Source organism: Primulina tabacum, chromosome 4, assembly GCF_025594145.1.
Source record: "Primulina tabacum isolate GXHZ01 chromosome 4, ASM2559414v2, whole genome shotgun sequence".
In the NCBI taxonomy this organism is placed as follows: Eukaryota; Viridiplantae; Streptophyta; class Magnoliopsida; order Lamiales; family Gesneriaceae; genus Primulina; species Primulina tabacum.
The window spans coordinates 43725508-43746529 of record NC_134553.1 but is presented as its reverse complement, the minus strand read 5'-3'; the positions used below and the strand labels follow the sequence as shown (position 1 = coordinate 43746529).

At 35.5% G+C, this 21022-nt stretch overlaps 2 protein-coding genes, 1 long non-coding RNA gene and 1 pseudogene across 10 annotated transcripts; 1 reads left to right on the top strand and 3 right to left on the bottom strand.

Annotated features, from left to right (window-relative positions):
• The first annotated feature begins 7477 nt into the window (after positions 1 to 7477).
• Positions 7478 to 13765, top strand: LOC142543331 (uncharacterized). 8 transcript variants are annotated; one of them, XR_012819729.1, is made up of 5 exons: positions 7478 to 7665; positions 8371 to 8523; positions 10703 to 10884; positions 11816 to 11913; positions 12256 to 13765. It is a non-coding gene; the product is annotated as an uncharacterized LOC142543331 (long non-coding RNA). The 8 variants fall into 8 exon arrangements; XR_012819728.1 differs by having other exon boundaries at positions 7480 to 7665; positions 10703 to 11913; positions 12336 to 13765; XR_012819725.1 differs by having other exon boundaries at positions 7480 to 7665; positions 10703 to 11913.
• On the bottom strand, positions 8853 to 10898 carry LOC142543330 (protein DETOXIFICATION 55-like). Its single transcript, XM_075650527.1, has 2 exons — positions 10665 to 10898; positions 8853 to 10566 (listed from the first exon to the last, which is right to left on the bottom strand). Exons 1-2 carry the CDS (start codon positions 10704 to 10706, stop codon positions 9133 to 9135), a joined length of 1476 nt encoding a protein of 491 aa, XP_075506642.1. The 5' UTR covers positions 10707 to 10898; the 3' UTR covers positions 8853 to 9132.
• A 792-nt stretch (positions 13766 to 14557) lies between the features above and the next one.
• Positions 14558 to 18704, bottom strand: LOC142543329 (dihydroorotate dehydrogenase (quinone), mitochondrial-like). Its single transcript, XM_075650526.1, has 7 exons — positions 18503 to 18704; positions 16107 to 18127; positions 16001 to 16031; positions 15554 to 15691; positions 15315 to 15352; positions 15133 to 15232; positions 14558 to 15011 (listed from the first exon to the last, which is right to left on the bottom strand). The coding sequence occupies exons 2-7, from the start codon at positions 16241 to 16243 to the stop codon at positions 14937 to 14939; spliced, it is 519 nt and encodes a 172-aa protein (XP_075506641.1). The 5' UTR covers positions 16244 to 18127; positions 18503 to 18704; the 3' UTR covers positions 14558 to 14936.
• A 320-nt stretch (positions 18705 to 19024) lies between these two features.
• Positions 19025 to 20256, bottom strand: LOC142541663 (epoxide hydrolase 2-like; annotated as a pseudogene).
• Positions 20257 to 21022: the final 766 nt, after the last annotated feature.

Below are 21022 nucleotides of genomic sequence, written 5' to 3'. Positions count from 1 at the left end.
ATGTGTGAGAATAATGTTACATAATCTTCTGTTGCATTTATAAATTCTTGTTTTATGTAACTTAACACACTTGGACATGATTAATACTCTGATCAAATCACAAAGTAGTTGAAGGATGATCATGTACTCTATGACCTTGTCCCATGTGAAAGGTAACATCTCCTGCACCATTTACAGTTGAGCCATCTCTGGAGATGATACCCACCAATGAAGAGCCTGTGCCACAGGGAAAAATCGTCCCAGGCGATCCGGGGAATGAGATGGATATTCAAAATTTGACAAATTTTGCTGCTGTCAACATGGCATATCCACTTCCACCACAAGTCAGAAGATCAAAAAGACATGCATGATATAACCCTGATTTGAACACAACCAAACGATTTCACCACAAAGGAGAAGGGCTCAGCCGACCAACTCTTGCTGATCCAGAGAACACTTCGGGGGATGACTCGGAAGATGCGGATTATGAATTCGTGGCTCGAAAGAAAGTTGCATCGGCAAAAACGAGTAGCTCTTCGTCTGATGAAGCTACAGAATATGATGAGAATGCCACCATTGTTCCTCCACCTAGAGCTGGGAAAAAATACCGAAATTTTGGTATACCGTGCATACCATATCGAAATATACCGCATATACCGATATTAACGGTATACCGAAAATTTCGGTACGGTATATCAGTATCGGTATATATTTTTGAAATGTTCGGTAATTCGATATATACCGAAATACAGAAAAATTATTATATTAAAATTATTTTGTTGTGATTGTGATAATATTAACAATTTTTTTTAAAAAAATCTCGGTATAGAATGTATTATACTGATACCATACCGAAATTGCGGTATACCAAATTTTTTTGATAAGAACGGTATGTAATTTATGTCATACCGAAATTTCGGTACGGTATCGGTATTCATTTTTCGGTACCGGAAAATTTCGGTACGGTAAACGGTATTATTAAAAAAAATCGGTATACCGTACCGAACCAGGCATACATCCACCAGAGACCACCTAGCCTGATGATGATGAAATATCTTTGGCCCAATTCATGGCCACTTTGAAGAAGCCCAAGCACTCTGCCCCTGCACCTACTGCTCAAATATCTGATGACGAACCTGACCCTGAGATGATGCGAGAATTTGTAGAGAATCGCCCCACAGGTTCCACTGACTCATCTTCCAAAAACGCTGATGACATGTTTGAAGCAGAAGCTTCCTCTGATAGTGTCAGTGTTTTGCCAGATTTTGAAAACCTCCCGGACAAAACTGATCTCAGCGACTATGATTTGGACAGAACCTTCAGTACAAAGTTCTACACTGAGAAGGCTCTCTCACACTGGTACCTCTATGCAAACTGGGACCTTGTTGAAGAAAGAAATGTCGACATGGAAGCATTTTTCAGAAATAATCTGATAAATTTCCTCAAATCACGAGGTATGTTCTTGTAATGTCCGGTTACTCGTACAAATGATTAATAATGAGTTTATGTCATTTATTATGTTGTTATTTGGTTCATTATGTTTCACGTGTTGATTGAAGTATCGATAGTGAGATTGGATATGATTTATATATTGTTCATGGTGTATTGAGAATGAATATATGTCTAAATAGTGATATTAAGATGTGTAGATAAAGTAGTGCAATGGAAGTTGGTACGGAAATGCAGGAAATAAGATGAAAAATATGATAGTTCTTACGGGTTTTATCATAATGATTTGGATATTGATCCAAATTGTGTGAGATCACAACCATTAGAAAGCTAAGATATAAGGTTACAACTTTCATGTTTTGGGTTTTGTCCAAATTATTGTGGAAGACAAGCCAAAAACGCCTCGAAGTGTGTCGTGTGTATCGTTATTCCTACAATGACACATTTTGGTAGATTGAGTATAACTTTTTACTCAGACCTCCAAATGACATGAAACCAATTGGAGATGCAAGCCAAGACATAGGGCTACAATTTCATGTTTACCACCTTTTCAGATTATGAAAGGAAAAGACGTTTTTGGAGCAATCTTTGATGAACAGTGTGCAGGGACATAATGTGTGGCGCCCGAGTGGTAGAATGTTATCGCCCGAGCGCCCCTGCATAAAAAATTCAGTATGTTTACAGAATGTTCCGCGCCTGAGCGGTATAATATCACCGCTCGAGCGCCGGTGAGTGTATTAAAGGATAAACTTCGAATTTTCTGGACATCTACATCATTTACTCAACTTCTTTAGCAGCAAGAACTCGAAAGAAAACCAAGAAATCTTCCTCCAAATGATTTCTTCATCATCATTTTGAAGTTAGAATTATTTCTCCATCACAATAACATCCTAGAGGTGTAAGTTTTCATATCTTTTGATTGTTATACTTGTAGAGGACAATAAAGGAGTGACTTTCACCTAGTATAGATATAGTGATTGGTTATTGATGTATTTGCCAGCATAGGAGCGAGAAACATCGTCTCAACCTAGTATTCGTACGCTTGGACAGTAATTTGACATGTTCTTGAAATAATACATGAGTAATATTATGTATTTCAAATGCTTCCCATTGATTATTGCTATATGTACATTGTTAGTATGTTTATTGATGAAAACATAGTACCATATTCCATTGTTATGTCTTAAATATGAAAGATGTTCATAAATATTGAAGATGAGTGCTATGTCATGAACATGAATATGAAAGAAAAGGAAAATGACTGATTTTTATATGATATATGAGCTTTTTGACATCATGGGTGATTTTAAGTCCACCAAATCTATTGGCCAATATATGTTCATGGGGCGTGGGGTCGTCAAAGGTGCTCCCCAACGTTCAACACAGTAGTAGATATATAATAAAGCAAACACAGTAGTACATGACAACTAATGAGGCTCAAGTAAAAAAATGAACATGGATATATTCTATGGTATGACATTGTTTAAATATTCATTGTTGATCACGACTTGATATGCATGTTCCTTCTACGCATATTGATACGTATAAGTGCCAACTTATTGAGTTTTATAAACTCGTGTAGCTCATGTATTATAGGATCAGGTAATGAAGATACATAGGATGTCGGTTCGCCAATGGATGCTCGTGACGTGCCTTACCTTGACAAGAACCTGGACGTCTTATTGTATAGCTTCCGCATATGTATTAGAATAAATTTTATGTCAGGGTTCGAAAGAAGTTTCACGACGTTTATGACTATATGTGTAACGATACGGTGTATGTTGTATATGAAAATATGATTATACGTATGTATAGATGTTGCTTGAGTTTTTGGCTTTTACAAAATGTATGGACATCATGCCAAAAATTTTATAAACCGTCAAATTGTTATCCTTTGTTTGAAGTACTTCATAATATATGTATATCATTCGAACCTTATTTTGACTATGAGTATAAATATCATTAATCTTATCAAGTATAGAAGAAGGGTGTTGCAGTTCTTTACAGTGTCTGCTGGCTACCATTCTGCCGCAAACCTGTGCTTGAGTTTTACACCAACATATCACCGAGAGTAGGTGATGAGAGGTCTGCAAAGCTCAGGTGAGTATTTGTTCGCAACAGGGTGTACAATTTCAATCCCAAGGTCATCAACGCCTATTACAACACCCTCAAGATTGATGATGGCCCTCAACCAGACCTTAATGAGGTATCTCAGTCCTGATAGGAAGACTGATTCAACAGTTTACTGTGCACCCAGAACACCTCTCTGCCGTGAACCTCACCGCACTTTACTCTGTGCTTCATAAAGTTGTCATCCGGAACTGGACACCGGCTACTAACTCCACGGTGGTAACAAAATTCCAAAGTGTTGATATTGTTTGCAATTGGGACAAGCACGCTTAAATTTGGACTACTGGTATTCAAGATAGTGCTCCAATTTGCTGAAGGCGGAATGAAATCCTCTAAGATGCCATTTTCATCGCTTATTTATGGCATCCTTGAATCTCAAGGGTTCATTCGTGATATTGACGAGCAATCATTAGATGTCAGGGAACTGCTAAAGATTAGTTCATTCCCTTTTCAAAGGAAACAAGAAGATCGACCTACCTTGGTCCGAGTCTCGTGATGCATCTACTGTCTCTGACATTCCCCAAGGTACTGCTGATACTCACATGCCCACTAGATATGTGATGCTTTCCACTGCTGCCATCCAAGCCCATATAGACCATGCTCTGACCAAGATAATCCAGGCCAAAGTTGATCTGGTCTATTATCAGACTTTAGTTGCTGACTATCGACTGACTTTGGAGGCAGCGGTCCATTCTGGACAAAAAAGGGGGAGGAGATGAAGCTCAAAACCAAGCTGATGAGGCTGATGCTGCTGGACCATCGAGCACCAAGGATGGTGAAGATGCTGACGAAAGGACTGTGAATTGATAGTTTTTATCTGATAGCCTTTATGTTTTGAACTCTGTTTACTTGCTCTCTTTTACTCTTTTAATAGTTGTGCTCTGTTAGTATGTTAGTTCATCTCTGTTTTGATTGATAAAAGCTTTTGCTTCCCTGATATGTTTCTGTTTGTTCTGAACTGTTAATGATATTTTGCAGGTGTTGTCCCCTGTGTTGCCAACACAACTAACAACACTCGTTCTAACTTGATTTTATTTAGGGGAAGAAAAATCCTCGTATTAAGGGAGAGTTAATTAACTGGAGTTTAACTGAGAAATTGAGTTTGATTTCATTTTGTCCAGAAAGGCAAAAAGAGGAAGATTGAAGGAAAATATAATTTTCGTATTAAATTTATTTCCTAAGATAAATTTTTCTTTGATGATATGATTTGAATATTTAATTATGATTTTTCCTTTCTAGATAATGTGATAATTAATGTGATAATTATACTAATATTTTTGTGATATAGAATCTTTGTTTAAATAGAGTTTGTTTCTAATAAAACTCTTACTTTTCATATTGTATAGGGTTCCTTGTTGATAAACCCTAGGGCTATAAATTAGAGAATTCATCTCATGCAAGAGGGGTGATTTATGCAGAAGCACATACATACTATTGCACCTTTGTGCGCCATAAATTTTAGAGAAAATAATCTACAAGGTTGCTGGTGATCGAAGAGTGTTGAATCCATGTGTTGCCGTGATTGTTGGAGACATCTACAGACAACAACTGTGAAGGAGTTGGTTGACGATTTGTTTTTGTTGCTCCAGTTTTGGCATCATGTTTTGCTTCCTTATATACTGTTTTAATGTGGTTCTTTGTTTTAGGAAGCATTTTATTTTCTCATCGTGTTGAGAAAATTTGTTTTTGATTAAAATCACTAGTGATAGTTTTTGTGTAAACTCGTTGGTTTTCTAGTGATTAATTGTCCCTGAGGCACCACGCAAGTATTTATACTTGTACAAAATTTATTCTGTTTCATCGTATTTACTTAAAGTTAATTTGTGTTACAAAGTTATATATTCCGCTGCATGTTGTCTAAAATGTTGTAACATTTCATACAACACTTAATTCTGATAAAACACAAATTTACGGTCACATACGATCTAACTCGGTTTGCTGTTAAACAAAATATATCTCATACCTTACAATAACAAATATATTATATATTGATTTGTTTGAGCAATCAAAGTGACAATAAATTTCAAATATCAAATAGTCAGTTTTTGACTCATTGAGGTGTATTTCGAAAAACTCATTTCAAATCCTCGTCTCAAATCTAAATCTTTTAATTCGAACGCATCTTATTCAATGATTCATTACAACTGTTAAAAATATATTTGTATCAACGAGTATCTAACATCAATAAGCGAAAACTTTATTTGAATGACAAAGAAAGTAGGATTTAATTTGTATTACATGATGCAACATTAAAAATATAGCTAGTCCATGTCTATACAAATTTTTGTGTTTTTTTTGTTTGGGAGAAATGTCTATACAATTTTACTACAAGTAAAGAGTTGACTGTCTTCATTTAAAAGTGATAATATCTTCCAACTACCCTTTGAATTTCACATTAGTGCAGCTACAGCAGTAGTATGGAAGATGGATCGTTGCCCCATAAAATTGCACTTAATAATTACAATCTACAAAATGGGTGCAATAAAATTGATATATAAATGTGAAAACGAGTCACTGTTGAAAGTACATGCAAGAGTTGACTGGTCGAGTCTTCAAGTACGAACATTAAAACGTCCATCTACGTTTGGAAGAGAGATCATATATTTTATGAGACGATATCACGAATATTTATTTGTGAGACGGGTCAACCCTAATGATATATTCACAATAAAAAGTAATATTTTTAGCATAAAAAGTAATACTTTTTCATGGATGACCCAAATAAAAGATATGTCTCACAAAATACGACTTGTGAGACCATCTCACACAAATTTTTACCTAGAAGAAGTTAGCAACGAGTTTATGCTTAATTCATAACATTATTTTCGATACGTTTTAATATAAAATGATCATAAGAAGTTCGAAGCGTTACAAAATTGGCATGCACATTGGAAAGGTCATCGCGCCTCTGGTGCAACTCCCTGGAAATTGAACTCAGGCAAACTTGAGTCTGTTCCAAATTTCATTGATGTTCAAGCGTAAAAGATCAATAATTATCTTATATCAGTAATCTCTCCCAAAGCATGGATCTGATAAGCTAATACGTAGAATAGGGAAGGCCTAAAATGAGAGATTCGCTCCAATGTGTAAGGCAGATAACTGAAGTATAAAATTGAAGTCCACAAAATTTAATGGGCCAGAAGAAAATTGGGCCTGGGACTCGATTCAAGGCGAACGTTTTTTTTTTAATCCAAACCACTTTCATCTCTCGAACAATTAGCCGTTTCGGGTTATTGGTCGGTCTTCCGAGTTTCTAGAAACTATATTTTACATGCATTAAATCAGACAGCTACAAATTTGTAGCAACCAGTAGTAAGGATATTATTATCATAGATAGAGACCGAATATTAGAAACAAGTAAAAAAAAATATTTAATATACAAAGAAAAACTATTTATAAGAGTAGGAACGACAAGGTCCCCGGGGTTGGAAGTATATCGTTATGATATTATAGCAAACTTTATCATTTAACAAATTTTATCTCATCTTTATGTTTAGTTGTAGACAAAGATTAAACATAAAAAACACAGCTCCGTCTTTTGTGAGACAATCTCATGGATTTGTTTTTGTGAGACTGTCAACAAGATCTATACTTGTGAAAAGTAATATTTTTAGTATAAAGAATAATATTTTTCATGAATCATGTCTTGGATATTCGTGTCATAAAATTGACAAATGAGAATGTTTCACATGAATTTTTGTGAAAAATATATCAGCATGTCATATAATATTTGATGATGAGAAAGAATTCAAAAAGAATGTTTTGATTAATTAATTTTATTGAGTTAATTTTGTCTTAAAAGCTTTAATTTGAATTTTTTTTTTTGTATATTTTATATTATGATTGTTTAATTATAAATTAGATATGTCAAAATATATTATAGATATAAGTTTTCGATTCTATTATAGATATAAGTTTGCTAATTCCTTTTTCATTTTTATGTTATTTTGCCAGAATTAAATCCATTTAATTTTTTTGGTCGCGATTCTAAAATGAAAATCTAATTAATCGAATCGAAATTGAAGAAATGACCCGTATGTTGTGAAGGTATCTCCTTTCTTGTGAATGTTTTGCTTGCTTCGGTTATGGTGATTCTCTCTTGTGAAGGTATCTCCTTTCAGTCTTGTTTCGAGAGCTAAGCTTCGATTATCTTAAGCGCTTGTTGAACGAATTTTTTAATATATTTGATGAATGGTTTTTAGTAATGCAATTCTTTGATCGAGTGTTTTCTTGAACAAAGCAAGTTGAAAGTTGTAGTGAGATAGCTGTTTGTTTGTAAGAGGAATTTTCATGGTACTGGTTCTTATAGTTTAATGTAATTTGCTGAAAACTTGATGGGTTTTAGTTAATAGATGCAAATTTGTTGACAATTATGTTAGGTTATGGTTAAGGATCTTTGGAATAGTTGGTATTTTGATGAAAAATATTGAGGGAAGTATAATTTTTCAAGTCTTTCAAGGGTTTCATGCAGAGTGGAGTTTATTGCCAGCTAATGCAATGTATTTGGGCTGGTTAATTAGTGGAGATTCTTTTTTTGGCATTTTTGTCTATTGTTGTTATTATTGTAACTTCTGAAGCGTGGCGGTGCTATGTGTTGTTAGTATGATTGGAATCTATCTGAAGCAAAATGGGTGTAAGATGTTGAAAATTGAGATGCAAGACTCTAACGTTTGGACAATGGGAGGAGAGGAGTGGTTTAGGTCCTCATTTCTGTCCTATCTTTATGGATTCTTAATTTCTGAAGTACTAGCATCCCTGGGTTATAACTATTGTCTCCAGTATTTGATTTTGAACTACACGGTATATCTGCAGATTCCAAGTGGAGGGAATGGGTCCTCAAAGAACCATGCTTTTAGTACTTTGAGATTTGATCAGATGGAAAACTGATGGGGGTTTTCTGACTCCTAACTTGGACCGAATGAAAATTGTGACGAGGTTATCTCTGGTGAGCTTAATAGCCAAGAGGTAATTTTAATGCCTCTTAAACATTTTCTTTGTGCATAGCAGTTAACCCTATCCATCATGAGTCATGTTGTTCTTTCATAATTCATTTGTATTGCCATTTGATTGGCAGAAATATGACTCATTGAGTGTTCATTAGGTGAAAATAGTGCAGTCCTCTGTTGTGGGCATGTCAGCATAATGTAAATTGGCTTGTGAGTAACGACTACTTACTGTATAAATATTTTTTTGACACTTGAAATAAGTGTAGAGAAGGATCTTGTAGCATTTTTTTCTGTCAAGTATTTACAATTATTGGCACATTTATTAAGGAGAGAGGGAGAGAGGGTTGGGGAGGGGAGAGAGAGTTGCAAAATTTACAATCTCAAGTAGCTTTCGCTTTACAATCAATCAAAAGATAATGTTGCTCCATACTAGTACACTTTGTGATGTGGCATCATTTCTCTTCCTTATAAAAACATATATTAAACTACTGTGAGTTGCATGATGAGTGTCTTGGCCATTTAAATTTAAAAATTGAAGGGACAATGATTAATAATAACCTCGCTATAAGCTTGTGGCCGAAATACTCTTCTTCTGCGCTAATAAAATACAATTACCATCCATCCTTCTTCATAAGCTTATTCTTCCTTCATCATATTTCCCTATTAAATCTGCATATAAATTTTCGTCGTCTTTGCCAACCAAGTCTTTTGCCCTCAAGGATTCGTACTCCCAGTCTGTTCTACAAACAACTGTTAAAATAGATGATACACATGCCAGCTGAGCCGCTAAAAGCCCATAACAAAGACCCGAAAATCCCATTTCCCAGGCAAAGGCCAAAGCTATTGCAACAGGCGTTCCTATCAAGTAGAATGAGCAAAAATTTATGCCTGCACCTATACTTGGCCTAGCAGTTCCTCGGAGGACTCCACAACATGTGGTTTGTGGACAATTGGCTAGCTCACAAAGTCCGATAATGGGTAGAACAGCCATGGTAAGCTTAAGAATGTCATCATCATCGGTAAAGACCCTACTCCATACTCCTCTCCCTAAGGTAGTCAACAGAAAGCCAAATGTCGATGTGAAAAAGGACAATGCTATGACTACTAGTGTTGCCAAGCGTGCCTTATGTGGCCTACCTGCTCCAAGCTCGTTTCCTGCTCTGGTTGAAATTGATGCACTAAGTGCTGAAGGCAATGTGTACATAAGAGACGTGGTTTGTATTACTATAGCAGATGTCGCAAGAGCAACATGAGATTTATGGAGGTAACCGGCTAGAAGTGTCATTAACTCATACCACCACCATTCTAAGCAAATACCCAGGCAACTGGAGATTGCCATTCTAAGTAGTAGAGCCCATTCCTTCCATGGTGAACTTGTCAAACTAAGTTGTTTTAAAGGTGGTGCCTTGTCTTTAGATAAAGGCTTCATTTCTTCGTGAAAGAGGTGCATGTAAACTAAAAGGAAAAACAAGGTGTTAAAGTTTGCAATAGATGTGGCAATTGCTATTCCCTTGATGCCGAAACGGTGATTGAAAGTTAAGAAAATGGTGATGGGAAAATGTAGAATTGTCGCCAGAAAGGTGCAATAGAACAGTGGCCATGTTGTTCCTTTGCTGCGTAAGTAGATACGTAAGGGATGAAGTAGGCTGTTGGCAATGAGATCTGGGACTGCCAATCGGCAATACAGGCTTGCAATATGTACTGCTCCTGGTTCTTGATGGAGCCATAGCAAGAGAGGCTCAAATTTCATCCATAACATTCCAATTGGAATGGATGCAAAAAGTAACAAAATTATTGTTCTTTGTAGTGTTATAGAAACCATGGCTAAGTTTTTGGATCCAAAAGCTTGGCTACAAAGTGGCTCCATCCCCATGGCAAGGCCAGAAAGCACAGAGTAACCTGTAATGTTAGTGAAACCAATGGCTAATGCACCTCCTGCTAGCTCCAGGCTCCCTAGCCTTCCCATGCATGCCACTGAAATCATGTTTTTTAGGTAAATCAAAATGCCCACAGCCAATATCGGAAAACTGATGTCTGTTATAATCTTCAATTCCTCTATTACCTGGAAATATTTGGGAGCGAAAATCAGATATGTCAAGAGTAAAATTAGACAATGCTTAGCTTATTCTCTATGATTACTAATGATTTTGTTGTTTGTACCTCTATCATTATCGGATTTTTTTGGGTCTGTGCTGCAGCCATCTTCCTCCTTTTTATTGTTTCGTACTTGCCTATGTTTTACGTGGTGGGAAGGATTTGATGTTAATCATCTCTTTCTGCACGTTAACATTATCAACGCCAAACGCCAGAGAAAGAAAGCAAGAAAGAAAAAGGGACATGGCTTCTGTAAAGATAAGAGGGAGCTTTATAGGTGGTGCAGGTGGTGGATTTTTCATCTTCCTCTTTTCTTTTATCTGTGTTGAGAGTGTTTAATTGAAAGGTTAGAACTAGAGTTATAGCTTGTGCTTTAATCTCTTATGATTAAAGACTGCTTCACAATTTAGTTTGTCTTTTTGCCAAATATATGAGAACATATCTGCTTCATCCACTTGGAGAATCATGCGGAAATATAATATTACCTAATCCATAATCCTCCACATGAAAAGTTTTTATGCACTTGGATATTTCTTGATATTTTCAATGGCATATTAAAGGTACCAGCTCAAAATCAAATGGATGATTTCACTCATCTTTATGTTTAATTGGTTATATGTTGGAGTGAGTTGATGCCCTTGTCCTCGAGTGGACAAATTTCCAGAGCCCGTATTCATTACTTATCTTGATATTTTAAAGAAATTTTTAGCTCTTTCTTCATTTCCTGTAATGCTTACAAATTTTATAGGTTGCCTTTAATGGTACTGCTGTAAAGTTAATCAATGATGGGAAAAATCTATATATAGTAGTACAAGGGCTTGGTTTAGGTCCATGTCACATTCTAGTTAATGTTTAAGACTATGCAAATACCATTCATTTTCTACTTGCGCAACGTCTTGGTTTACCATAATATCCTGTGGAAGACCTCTGATCAATTAATAGTATCCCATTCCAGGTCCAGAATATTTTTTACAGGAAATGTTTCTTCTGCATAAAATTTAATGCCTTTTTGCTGATGCCAAATACAATCACACACACACACACTCTCTCTCTCTCTCTCTCTCTCTCTCACTCTCACACACACACACACACACACACTCGCACACTCCTTGTTTGCATGTGTTTCATGCCATGCATATTTTCCACTTGCGTTGGTTATTTTTCATATTGCCTGCAGTATAAGAATTTCAACCATTCTGCCCTTCTGGCTTTTGCAGAATTAGTTTGATTCATATTCCTATATGGCAATCATAGTACCATGAATTGGTATCTTGGTTTGCATATCACCATCCAACCTCACCCCGGCAGTCGATAGGTAAAATAATAGAACATGTGCTCACTCCGTTGTATGTGTCATTTGTTGATTAGAAATCGCCGCGCTTTCTTTGGGTGAAATAATGTTGTCACAGTCATATGAAACCATGCATGTGCATATTTGTTGCACCAAATTAAATCAACCTATTTGTCTGCTCAATAACAATCCTCACTTTTCATAATCTCGTGGACAAATTACGTTTGAAGCATTAACTTTCTTCTCCTCTCTCAAATGATGGGATATTATACCTTCCGACGGAAATCCTATTTGAACCCCATAGGTTTGGTACGGTAGGTAAAGAAAAAAGTAGTACTATTCTTTACAGTCATATCTTCCTTACAGATGTTGAAATGGTTGTTTTGGTCCCAAAGTCTCATACAAAAATGCATGAAACGTCAAAACTGGTCATATCTTCCTTACAGATGTTGAAATGGTTGTTTTGGTCCCAAAGTCTCATACAATAATGCATGAAGCGTCAAAACAACTGACAAGGTTCATACTTTCCGCATGACGTAAGTGCAATAAGCTTTAGCATCAGTTAATTGAGAAGCTCCAAATCGGTAGGTATACTCATCTTTTTAATTACTTATTATTTACATTCCCTCTTTGTCAATAATCCTTTTGGTTATATGTATTGGATCACTATATCTCCTTCAAATAATCTTTAACATGAGTTTTTGGATCCATCGTTTTTTTTACTTGACTTTAAGCATTTTAACCACAAATTTTGCAAAGTTGTAGGTCTTTTCTATTGGTTTCTTTTCCCCATTTTCACGCCGCTCAATGTTGTATGTCGATAAGCAAAGTAATTTGTTCACTTTGAATATCATACAAAGCGACAAATACAGTAACAGTACAAAAGAAATGCTATAAAGACACATTGAGGATCTTAACATAATAATACTCTTTCTTTGTAGGGTCTTGAGGTGTCAAAATTGCCTACAAGATATATACACTGGTGTCATCGTGCTGGATAGTCAAGAATTCTCTCATTAACCCTAAACCATGTATCTTATTTTAGCTTCTAGCTATAGCATGAGAAAATTGTTTAGTGGGGTGCAATATCCTATTGCAAGATTATCCACATTATTTGGTCCCCTCTCATGATATGTCAACCAAAGGAGCAATAAAAAAATCTCCACGTTGGAGGCAAATTCATGAAGTCAAAACAAAAAAATAATCAAGAATTGTCCATTGTTTAGTTTTATTTTTAAAATATATTCCCTTATTTTTACGTATCCTAAATGAATGTTCGTCTGTTTGCGGTACATGTTGAAGATGGTGGAAAATGTCGCATGAATACTCTATGGCAAAATCACCCCTTTGGACCATATATCTAAGAAACTTAACAGTATAAATGTGAATTCTTACCTTTAATTGTTTATTTCAACCCATTAATGTCTCATCTGACTTTTGTCAACTCTCATCTTGTGTTGTAGCTAAATGACCTGAGCTCGAGCCAAGTTGAATTACCAACTCATTGCTCAGGTAAAATTTGTAATCTTCTCATTCTTTTCAATTCATGTATAATTTCCCATTTAGTATGATGTAGAAGAATCATTGTCACAATGGGGTTGAATAAAAAGGTTGCGTTCCAAAGTTGGCATTCCATGTGATATAAAGATGGAGTTTCCATGTGCTGATGATGCAGCCATGTAATTAATTACACACCATTGATGGATCATGGAAAATGAAAGGAACTTGCTAAATAGAGATGAACATGTTGGCAAAGTAATTGATAGAGGACTCTGCCTAAAGATAGGATAATGGGAATTTGTAATGCGTGTGGTAATGGGGCTTTTGAAGTAACATGGATTTGCATAGTGATATGACATTATCCTAATTTTCACCATCTCCCCAGTACCCCTTAACTTGAAAAATAACCCTGGTGACAAGGTATTAGATAACAGTCTATTTTCAGTTCATGAGTTGATTTTTAAGTGGAAACATTAGGTTTTCTACTTTGTTTCAGAGTTGAGCTTAGTATATCTAACTATTTAAAAAGGTACGAGTAGGATTCGTCAAATATTGAAAAGATGAGCTATGTGGAATCTTTCAGAATATACACACACACACACACACACACACACACACACACACACACACACACACACACACACACACATATATATATATATGTAATGAAATATGGAATTTGTATGATATATTGAGGAACATTCGCATACATAATTTATAAGGTGGGAAGTCAAGTCATAATCATGTGAGTTGGTTACCAATCAACTCCATGAATGGGTATCGATCAAATTTCATCAACCATGTGGCTTAAATAATTCTTGATATTAATTAAGTGTTTGGACCACATTTTCCTTGCTTTAATGATTCAATTCTTGTGAAATGACCAAAGCTCAGAGGTGGAACTAACAAAATTACTTGTGGTCTCCTCATATATGAATCTTAAAAGTAATAAATTTATCAAATCCCAATTTCACGAAGTTCTCTTTACTTCGCCAAAATCTAAATAATCTGTGTCTGAAAGCTTGAAATGTTCATCGTAGTAATGACACTTTTCTTTTCGATAAAAGAATTTGGTATTCTAGTTGTCGTCTAGTAAAATAAATAGAAAAACGAGTTCCATGTTTGTTATTTGCATTTTGAGTGTTTTGATGCAAAATCCGCCAATTTCAATTTAAGGAAATAACACAAGAGCCCATTTCAAAACATAAGGCCCAGCAACACACTAGTGTTTGCACGATGAAAGATCCCATGTGATTATACGGAATCTGTCTAAAAGATGGGGTAGTTCTTGAAGACAACATAGTTTCCAAGATTCTTTCAAGCTGAAAATTTATAAACAACCAATGTTATCCCGAGATGATGTACTTTTGAGACTTGTTACACATTAAACAATTGTCTCTCAAGCCAAAATTGGACAAAAATACAGGAATTGTGTGATAAATGAACGGTATGCACTAGTACACTAATTAGCAAAATCTTTGGAGCAAAACGGCGAACACCCGAATCGGTATGTGCAGTGTGGTAAAATGGACAGAAGAGTGTCGAGGCTATCTGTAGTCTGCTCCAACTGCTTCATAGATAGACTTGAAGCCATCTCTTTCTAAACATTGAGCTAAGTCAGCCTATAAAGCAGAAAAGGGATGTTCAATGGCCATGATTTAACTTTCATACTGATACTTTTCCTATATCAGTTTTCGATCAGTATTATCTCAGATTCGAAGCGCAACTTTATAAAGTAAATACCTTGATTTTAGGTATAAGGGCATGCCCTCGGTAGGCAAATGCAGTATACAGCTGAACAAGAGTGGCTCCAGCTCTTATTTTCTTGTATGCATCCTCACCACTAAGAAGTTTCTTGGTGTAAGTTATATGATAAAACAAGACACCATTTAGGATCACAAATCATTTTTAAAAACTGATCTTACTTGCAAATGCCTCCACAGCCAATCAAAGGAATCTTTCCCTAAATGCAGTATTGATTAAAAGTGCTGCACAAGTGTCTAAATAAGCATCTTATGCTAAATATATGCACAAGAAAATGACTAGAGAAGATGGAGCTTGGGTAAAGGGAAAAATGATAACAGATTCAGCAGCAAGAAAGTTTTCATTGACCAGGAAATAATAACTGAAGAATTTTGCTGTCAGGTTTGCAAATACTGATTACCTTTGTAAGAATATACATTTCTTTGAGCATATTGGAAGAAAAATCAAAAAGCGGCTTCCCACTCAACCCACCAGTTTCCTCAGGAACAGGATTGTTGCTTATAGTCTTGGGTCTTTTAATGGTGGTGTTTGATATGCTCTGCAAGTATCAAATAAACAAAATGGTCACAAATTCTGGCGCCTCACAATCTTGCTACAAAAATAGGTGGAAAATCGGAATTTAGTTTAGTCGGCTATTGTTGATATCATCCAAATCATTAGCTAAAATACAAATTAAATAACTGCAAGAAAAAAAGTGTGCCTCGATTCTCAATTTTGGATAGATGGAAATTTAAGGGATGACAATTCAAACTTTAATTGTTATAGATATATCATTTTGATGCAGATAATACTAATTATTGCCAAAAATTGGCAAAATATATTATAATTCATAGCGAGAGAAACATACCATTCCATCTACTCGAAGAGCAAGAGCAACCTACATACACAGAGGGCATATATTTAGAGCCCATAACTCTATATTAAATCGCCTGGAAACATGACACGTCCAAAACCGTGCAATATCTTCAAGATCTTGTTTTGACAAATCTGGATCAATTTTTACAAGCAATGGGGGTGGCCCTTCCTCACCCCATTGCATTTCGTCACGAAACCCCTGAACCTGGTAAAATATATTTGAACTTTGAAACATACCATGAAAGCTGTTTTACTTCAAAACTAAGAGTAGGGTGAGAATGAGCGTAAATAAGATCAGAGCATGAAAATTAACCTGATGCATAATCCTAAACTATTGTGTAAAGTAAATCTATATTCAAGCTAAAAGCGTGCATTAAATAAAGTTTGGATATCTAAATTCAAGCCACAAATATTAAATTTATGAGCTGAATTACCTGTTTCCATGACAAATAGGGAAAGACTGCATATATACAATCTCAAGTTTGATGCAAAGCTCATAATATGAGTACAAGAATTATGTTTAGACACATGTAAAAAGCCCTAGAAATTTCTGGGCCACAATCAGAATCTTCGACCACATGAAAAACCATTGTTCATCTGTTTAATCACATATACAACAAAAGATCTGCCCTGCCATTTACCAATCAAGTAGCAGAAGGGCAGAGGCAAGGCCTTTGGTATCCCTTCAAGTGATGTTTTGGGGCCTGGCAGTTTCTACCCGATAGGCTTTTTCTAAAGTTGTTCTTTGTTCATGGTTCTCAATCTTGGTATTAAACTGTATTTCCGTGACAATAATATGCAGGGAATATTTTGGGGCACATCACTCCAACTCGAAGATATCCCCAGATCCTCAAAAAAATTTGTTAGCTACCTTGAAATAAGATGATGAAACAAATTCAACAATAATCTAGGATGTCGGCATCAGGTGGCCTGTCCTTAGAGGCTTAGACCTGTTAGTAAACAGTTGAATAGATTGCATCAGTTCGCCGATGCAGATAAGAACTCATTTAAAGCCTTTGTCATTTAATTATAAAGTAAACAAGTTATGCGTGGTTCAGATTTCAGAAGGTGGATAGATAAAGTTTGGAAGAGAAGCAGAAATGCCATTCGCTTATATGTCACGACTTTAGAGCACAAAACCAAAAAAAAAACAGCTTAGTCTAAGTTTTCCACGGAACATAATGGCAGCAGGTATCATTTTCCCGGATGATCATTTTCCTTGCAGGGACCAAGTTTTCCTCTGAAAAAATATTTACATGTTAACAATAATTTCCTTTATCCGCTAGGCTCCTACAAAAATGATCTTAAATGGGACATTGATGGACCGAATTCTCAGCGGCGTATGTTACTACTTATTTCTGGATTTCATTATCTGGTGGTGTTAGTCAACATAAACTTGAAGGACTCATTAAGTTAGCCTCACATAAAACAGAATAAGGATAATCTAAGTCAGCCTTATCATCCAAATTGTGGCATACGAGAATTGAACAGCTAGGGGGTTGGAAACATTTAAATCATTAATTCATTTTGCAAATGCCAGAAACTATATTGAAAACATGCATCTTCCACAGAATTCAATCATGAAACCAGAAAGTTGCTTCATCCACAGTACTCGCATATGCAAATCCACCTATCAGCAAGCCTATAGTAGCTCCAGTAAACAACCAACCCTGCAGTTCAAGTGCAACAATCTTAGCATGTAGGAGCCAAAAGAACATGATCAATGTACCCGTGGTCAGAATCCAGCACTAAAAGATCTATTTGAAAGTCCAAGTGTTAAACCAGAACATGAAAATCTATGCCGCGAGATTTATAAAAATATAACATTTAAGTCATAAGAGTTCATTTCACATAAAAGCATCATAGAAAGGTCACAACTGCTCATTTCCTCTAGTGGAAATCAACTGCAAAAGGTAGTGGCTCATTGATCATTGTATGTTAATATTAGGCATCAAACAAGCTTGTCAGCCATAGTATGAAAAAATGCAAAACCTAAACACAAAAAACAAAGCACTAAATTATTCTTCCCCTCTCAAGAAAAAGGGAAGCTCATACCACTAGCTTCTGAAGTTTCATTTTTCAACGTTCAAAATATTATTACAGCCACACACGTTCCAAGCTAAATTTAAGCAACACCACTTCCCATCACGAGATAAAACAAACTCATTTTACATCATTCTACACACGGGCTTTTCAAATTTCATCAAAAGATCACATCACATCTGCAGAAGAAATACTACATTAACACGTAACAATTGGATAGGATGGGAAAAAATATATCTTCTTGGAAAAATGAGGAACCTTTTTCGTGTTAGAGGCGGCGAAGGCTGAGCAGTTAAATTACCATTTAACTGAATATTGTTCGAAAATACATAATGAAAACTTTAGAAACTATGCATTAATAAAATGTTTAACCAAAATATTTATATATTAAATGTATTATAAAATCAAAATATAAGTTAGAAGGGGTCAAATATTAGTTAGATTTCATTACAAAAATTGGCCCTAATTTGACATGAGTGATGCTAGATTTGCAGCTAAATTTGTATAACAATTCTTGCGACAACAAAAATTCAATACAAAAATTAAATTTATCAAAATCTAATTATAAATTCAATAAAAAAAATCTCATGATAGAATAGCAAAATCTTGTAATATAATTGTTGTAAATATCGTTGTACGATATATTTATTGTATAATTAACATTATTCATTTGACATATACCAATTGAGCCGGTTCGCGAACAATTTATTATTTAATAAAAAATTCATAAAGCACGATATTTTTTATTTTTATTATTATTTCACAACTAACAATTTCTCATTGGTAAGAGGGTCATAAAGCACAATTTCTTAATCAAATCGCTCACACAAAATTCGACAATCCGGCTTGATTATCAAATCATATCATGTTAACGACTTACTGCAAACGGGGATCTATTCTCATGTGCAGCCAGACCAGTGAAAGATGTGAAGTTTGAAACAAAAATGTAGTGGGGTGATTTCATGAACTCAACACTTCGATGAAAAACTCCTACTTTATTTCACCAAGTCAAAGTTACAAATGATTATATTATTATAATAAAGGCTTACACAAATATATAGCATATACTATCATGTTTAGAACTGCTTAAGAAAAGTGTAAATGTGTTCATTGATCTCATCTGGCCTTTCTTGATTCACAAAGTGAGCAGCACCTTCAATCACCACAGTTTCCTGCAACAACGGCACGTCGCTCTTGAACCCACCTCCATGTATATGATCTTTGGTCCCCGGCATATGATAGGCCAAGTCTAATTCCCCTACAATGAACTTTGCCGGGACATGTACTCGAGCCCCTGTCCATGGGGCATTCAGTTTCCAATTTCTGCAATTTTCAGTACCAAGCAAGATATATTAGTGCGCTAGACAATGCCCAAAAGTCTTACATCCATACATACAAATAAGTTCATGGCACAAGATCGGGGGTATTGGGATAGGGTGAAGACACACGTACATGCCAATAGCGCGGTAGTAATTCACTCCACCAGTGAATCCAGTCTGCTCGAATTTGCTAACGTATTAGAGTAACTCGTCTTCTGATAACCAGGGTGCTCTTTTAGTATTGTAGTATAATATTTTATCTTTCGGAAAACGCAATGGACCTGGATTGCGGTATGAAAGGATATACTTCATACTTGACAACTTCTTTAACCCCAACACTAGCAAACTCAGCTTCTATATCCCCGGCTTCTTGAAATATTGTTAAATTTAGCCGATTCACAGATGATATCTAAAGTTGAACAAACAAATTTGATGTGAAGATGATACCTGAAATCTTATGATATAATGGTCATCACCCATCATACGAAACAACTCCATCAAATTCATCCGAGGACCCCTAGGAATATAAGCAACGCTCATGTTCACCAAAGCTTTGACCCTGTCGGGCCGGTACAAACACAAATGCCAAGCAATGTAAGCACCCAGTCATGCCCAACAACAAACACGTCTCCTTCATTTGGAGCAATAGCCTCAAGAAGCGAAACCAAGTCACCCACAAGATGGGGGATGGTAAACTTGGAAGGGTCATCAAGGGGTGCCCCGGTGGTATCCCCGTAACCCCTCATGCCCGGCGCCACCGTGCGGAAGCCGCGCGCAGCCATGTACAGCATTTGGTGGCGCCATGAGTACCATAACTCGGGGAAACCGTGCACGAAAAGAACTGAAGGGCCTTCACCCAATTCAGCTACGTGCATCTTCAGGTCATTAATGGTATTATCATGTACGGATCCTTAAAGCATATATATAAATTAACTTATTATAATATGAGATATTAATATAAAAATAATTAACAAAATAACCTTGATATTTTTTTTTTTAAAAAAATTATTGTTCTTGGCGTATTCGAAACAGGAGAGTTAATTTTTAAAAAAGAAGTTTAATCAATATCATTTTTCAAAATTTATATATTATTTAAATTAAAATATAACCTGTGTAATATAAGATAAGTTTCACTTAGATTCAAAATCTGCATTTTAAAACTATTTTTAATATATTTTAAATGTACTTTCGAAATTGAATTTTATTAAATAAAAGAATTGATAAAATAAATTTATCACTTTTACGAGTTATTTGCACCAAACCTCCTTTGAAATATCGAAAATTTATATTTATTCACTGTGAAAGTTAAATAGATATCCTAGATATTAAAATTTATGAGTTATTTGCACTCTGATATCTTTTAAAAAAAATTAGACTGTGCTTAAATCTCTATATATATTTACAGAAAAAAATAGAATTGATTCGAATATCTATAACCCCTTGTGAAAAAAATTGGGATGGGCTACAGCCTAGGACGGACCTATCAGGTCCGTCCCTGGGTATTATCTCATGCTCAATCTTCTCCATGACACTGAATGGTGAAGGAAATTGGAAAAAAGGCACTTAAATAAAGAAGTCTTCGTACTCTTGGTATCTAAAATCTAGGCAGCTTTTACTTTCCTGGCCAGCAACCTTCGGAAGTCAACAACAAA

What these genes read in the sequence shown, in the direction of transcription:
- LOC142543330 (XM_075650527.1), bottom strand. Translation starts at nt 10,706, where the DNA reads ATGGCTGCAGCACAGACCCAAAAAAATCCGATAATGATAGAG. An exon ending in AAAATCCGATAATGATAGAG is followed by an intron (nt 10,567 to 10,664) that starts GTACAAACAACA and finishes AAATATTTCCAG; the next exon opens with GTAATAGAGGAATTGAAGAT.
- LOC142543329 (XM_075650526.1), bottom strand. Translation starts at nt 16,243, where the DNA reads ATGTTTCAAAGTTCAAATATATTTTACCAGGTTCAGGGGTTTCGTGAC. An exon ending in GATCTTGAAGATATTGCACG is followed by an intron (nt 16,032 to 16,106) that starts GTTTTGGACGTG and finishes TCTGTGTATGTA; the next exon opens with GGTTGCTCTTGCTCTTCGAG. An exon ending in CTCTTCGAGTAGATGGAATG is followed by an intron (nt 15,692 to 16,000) that starts GTATGTTTCTCT and finishes TGATACTTGCAG; the next exon opens with AGCATATCAAACACCACCAT.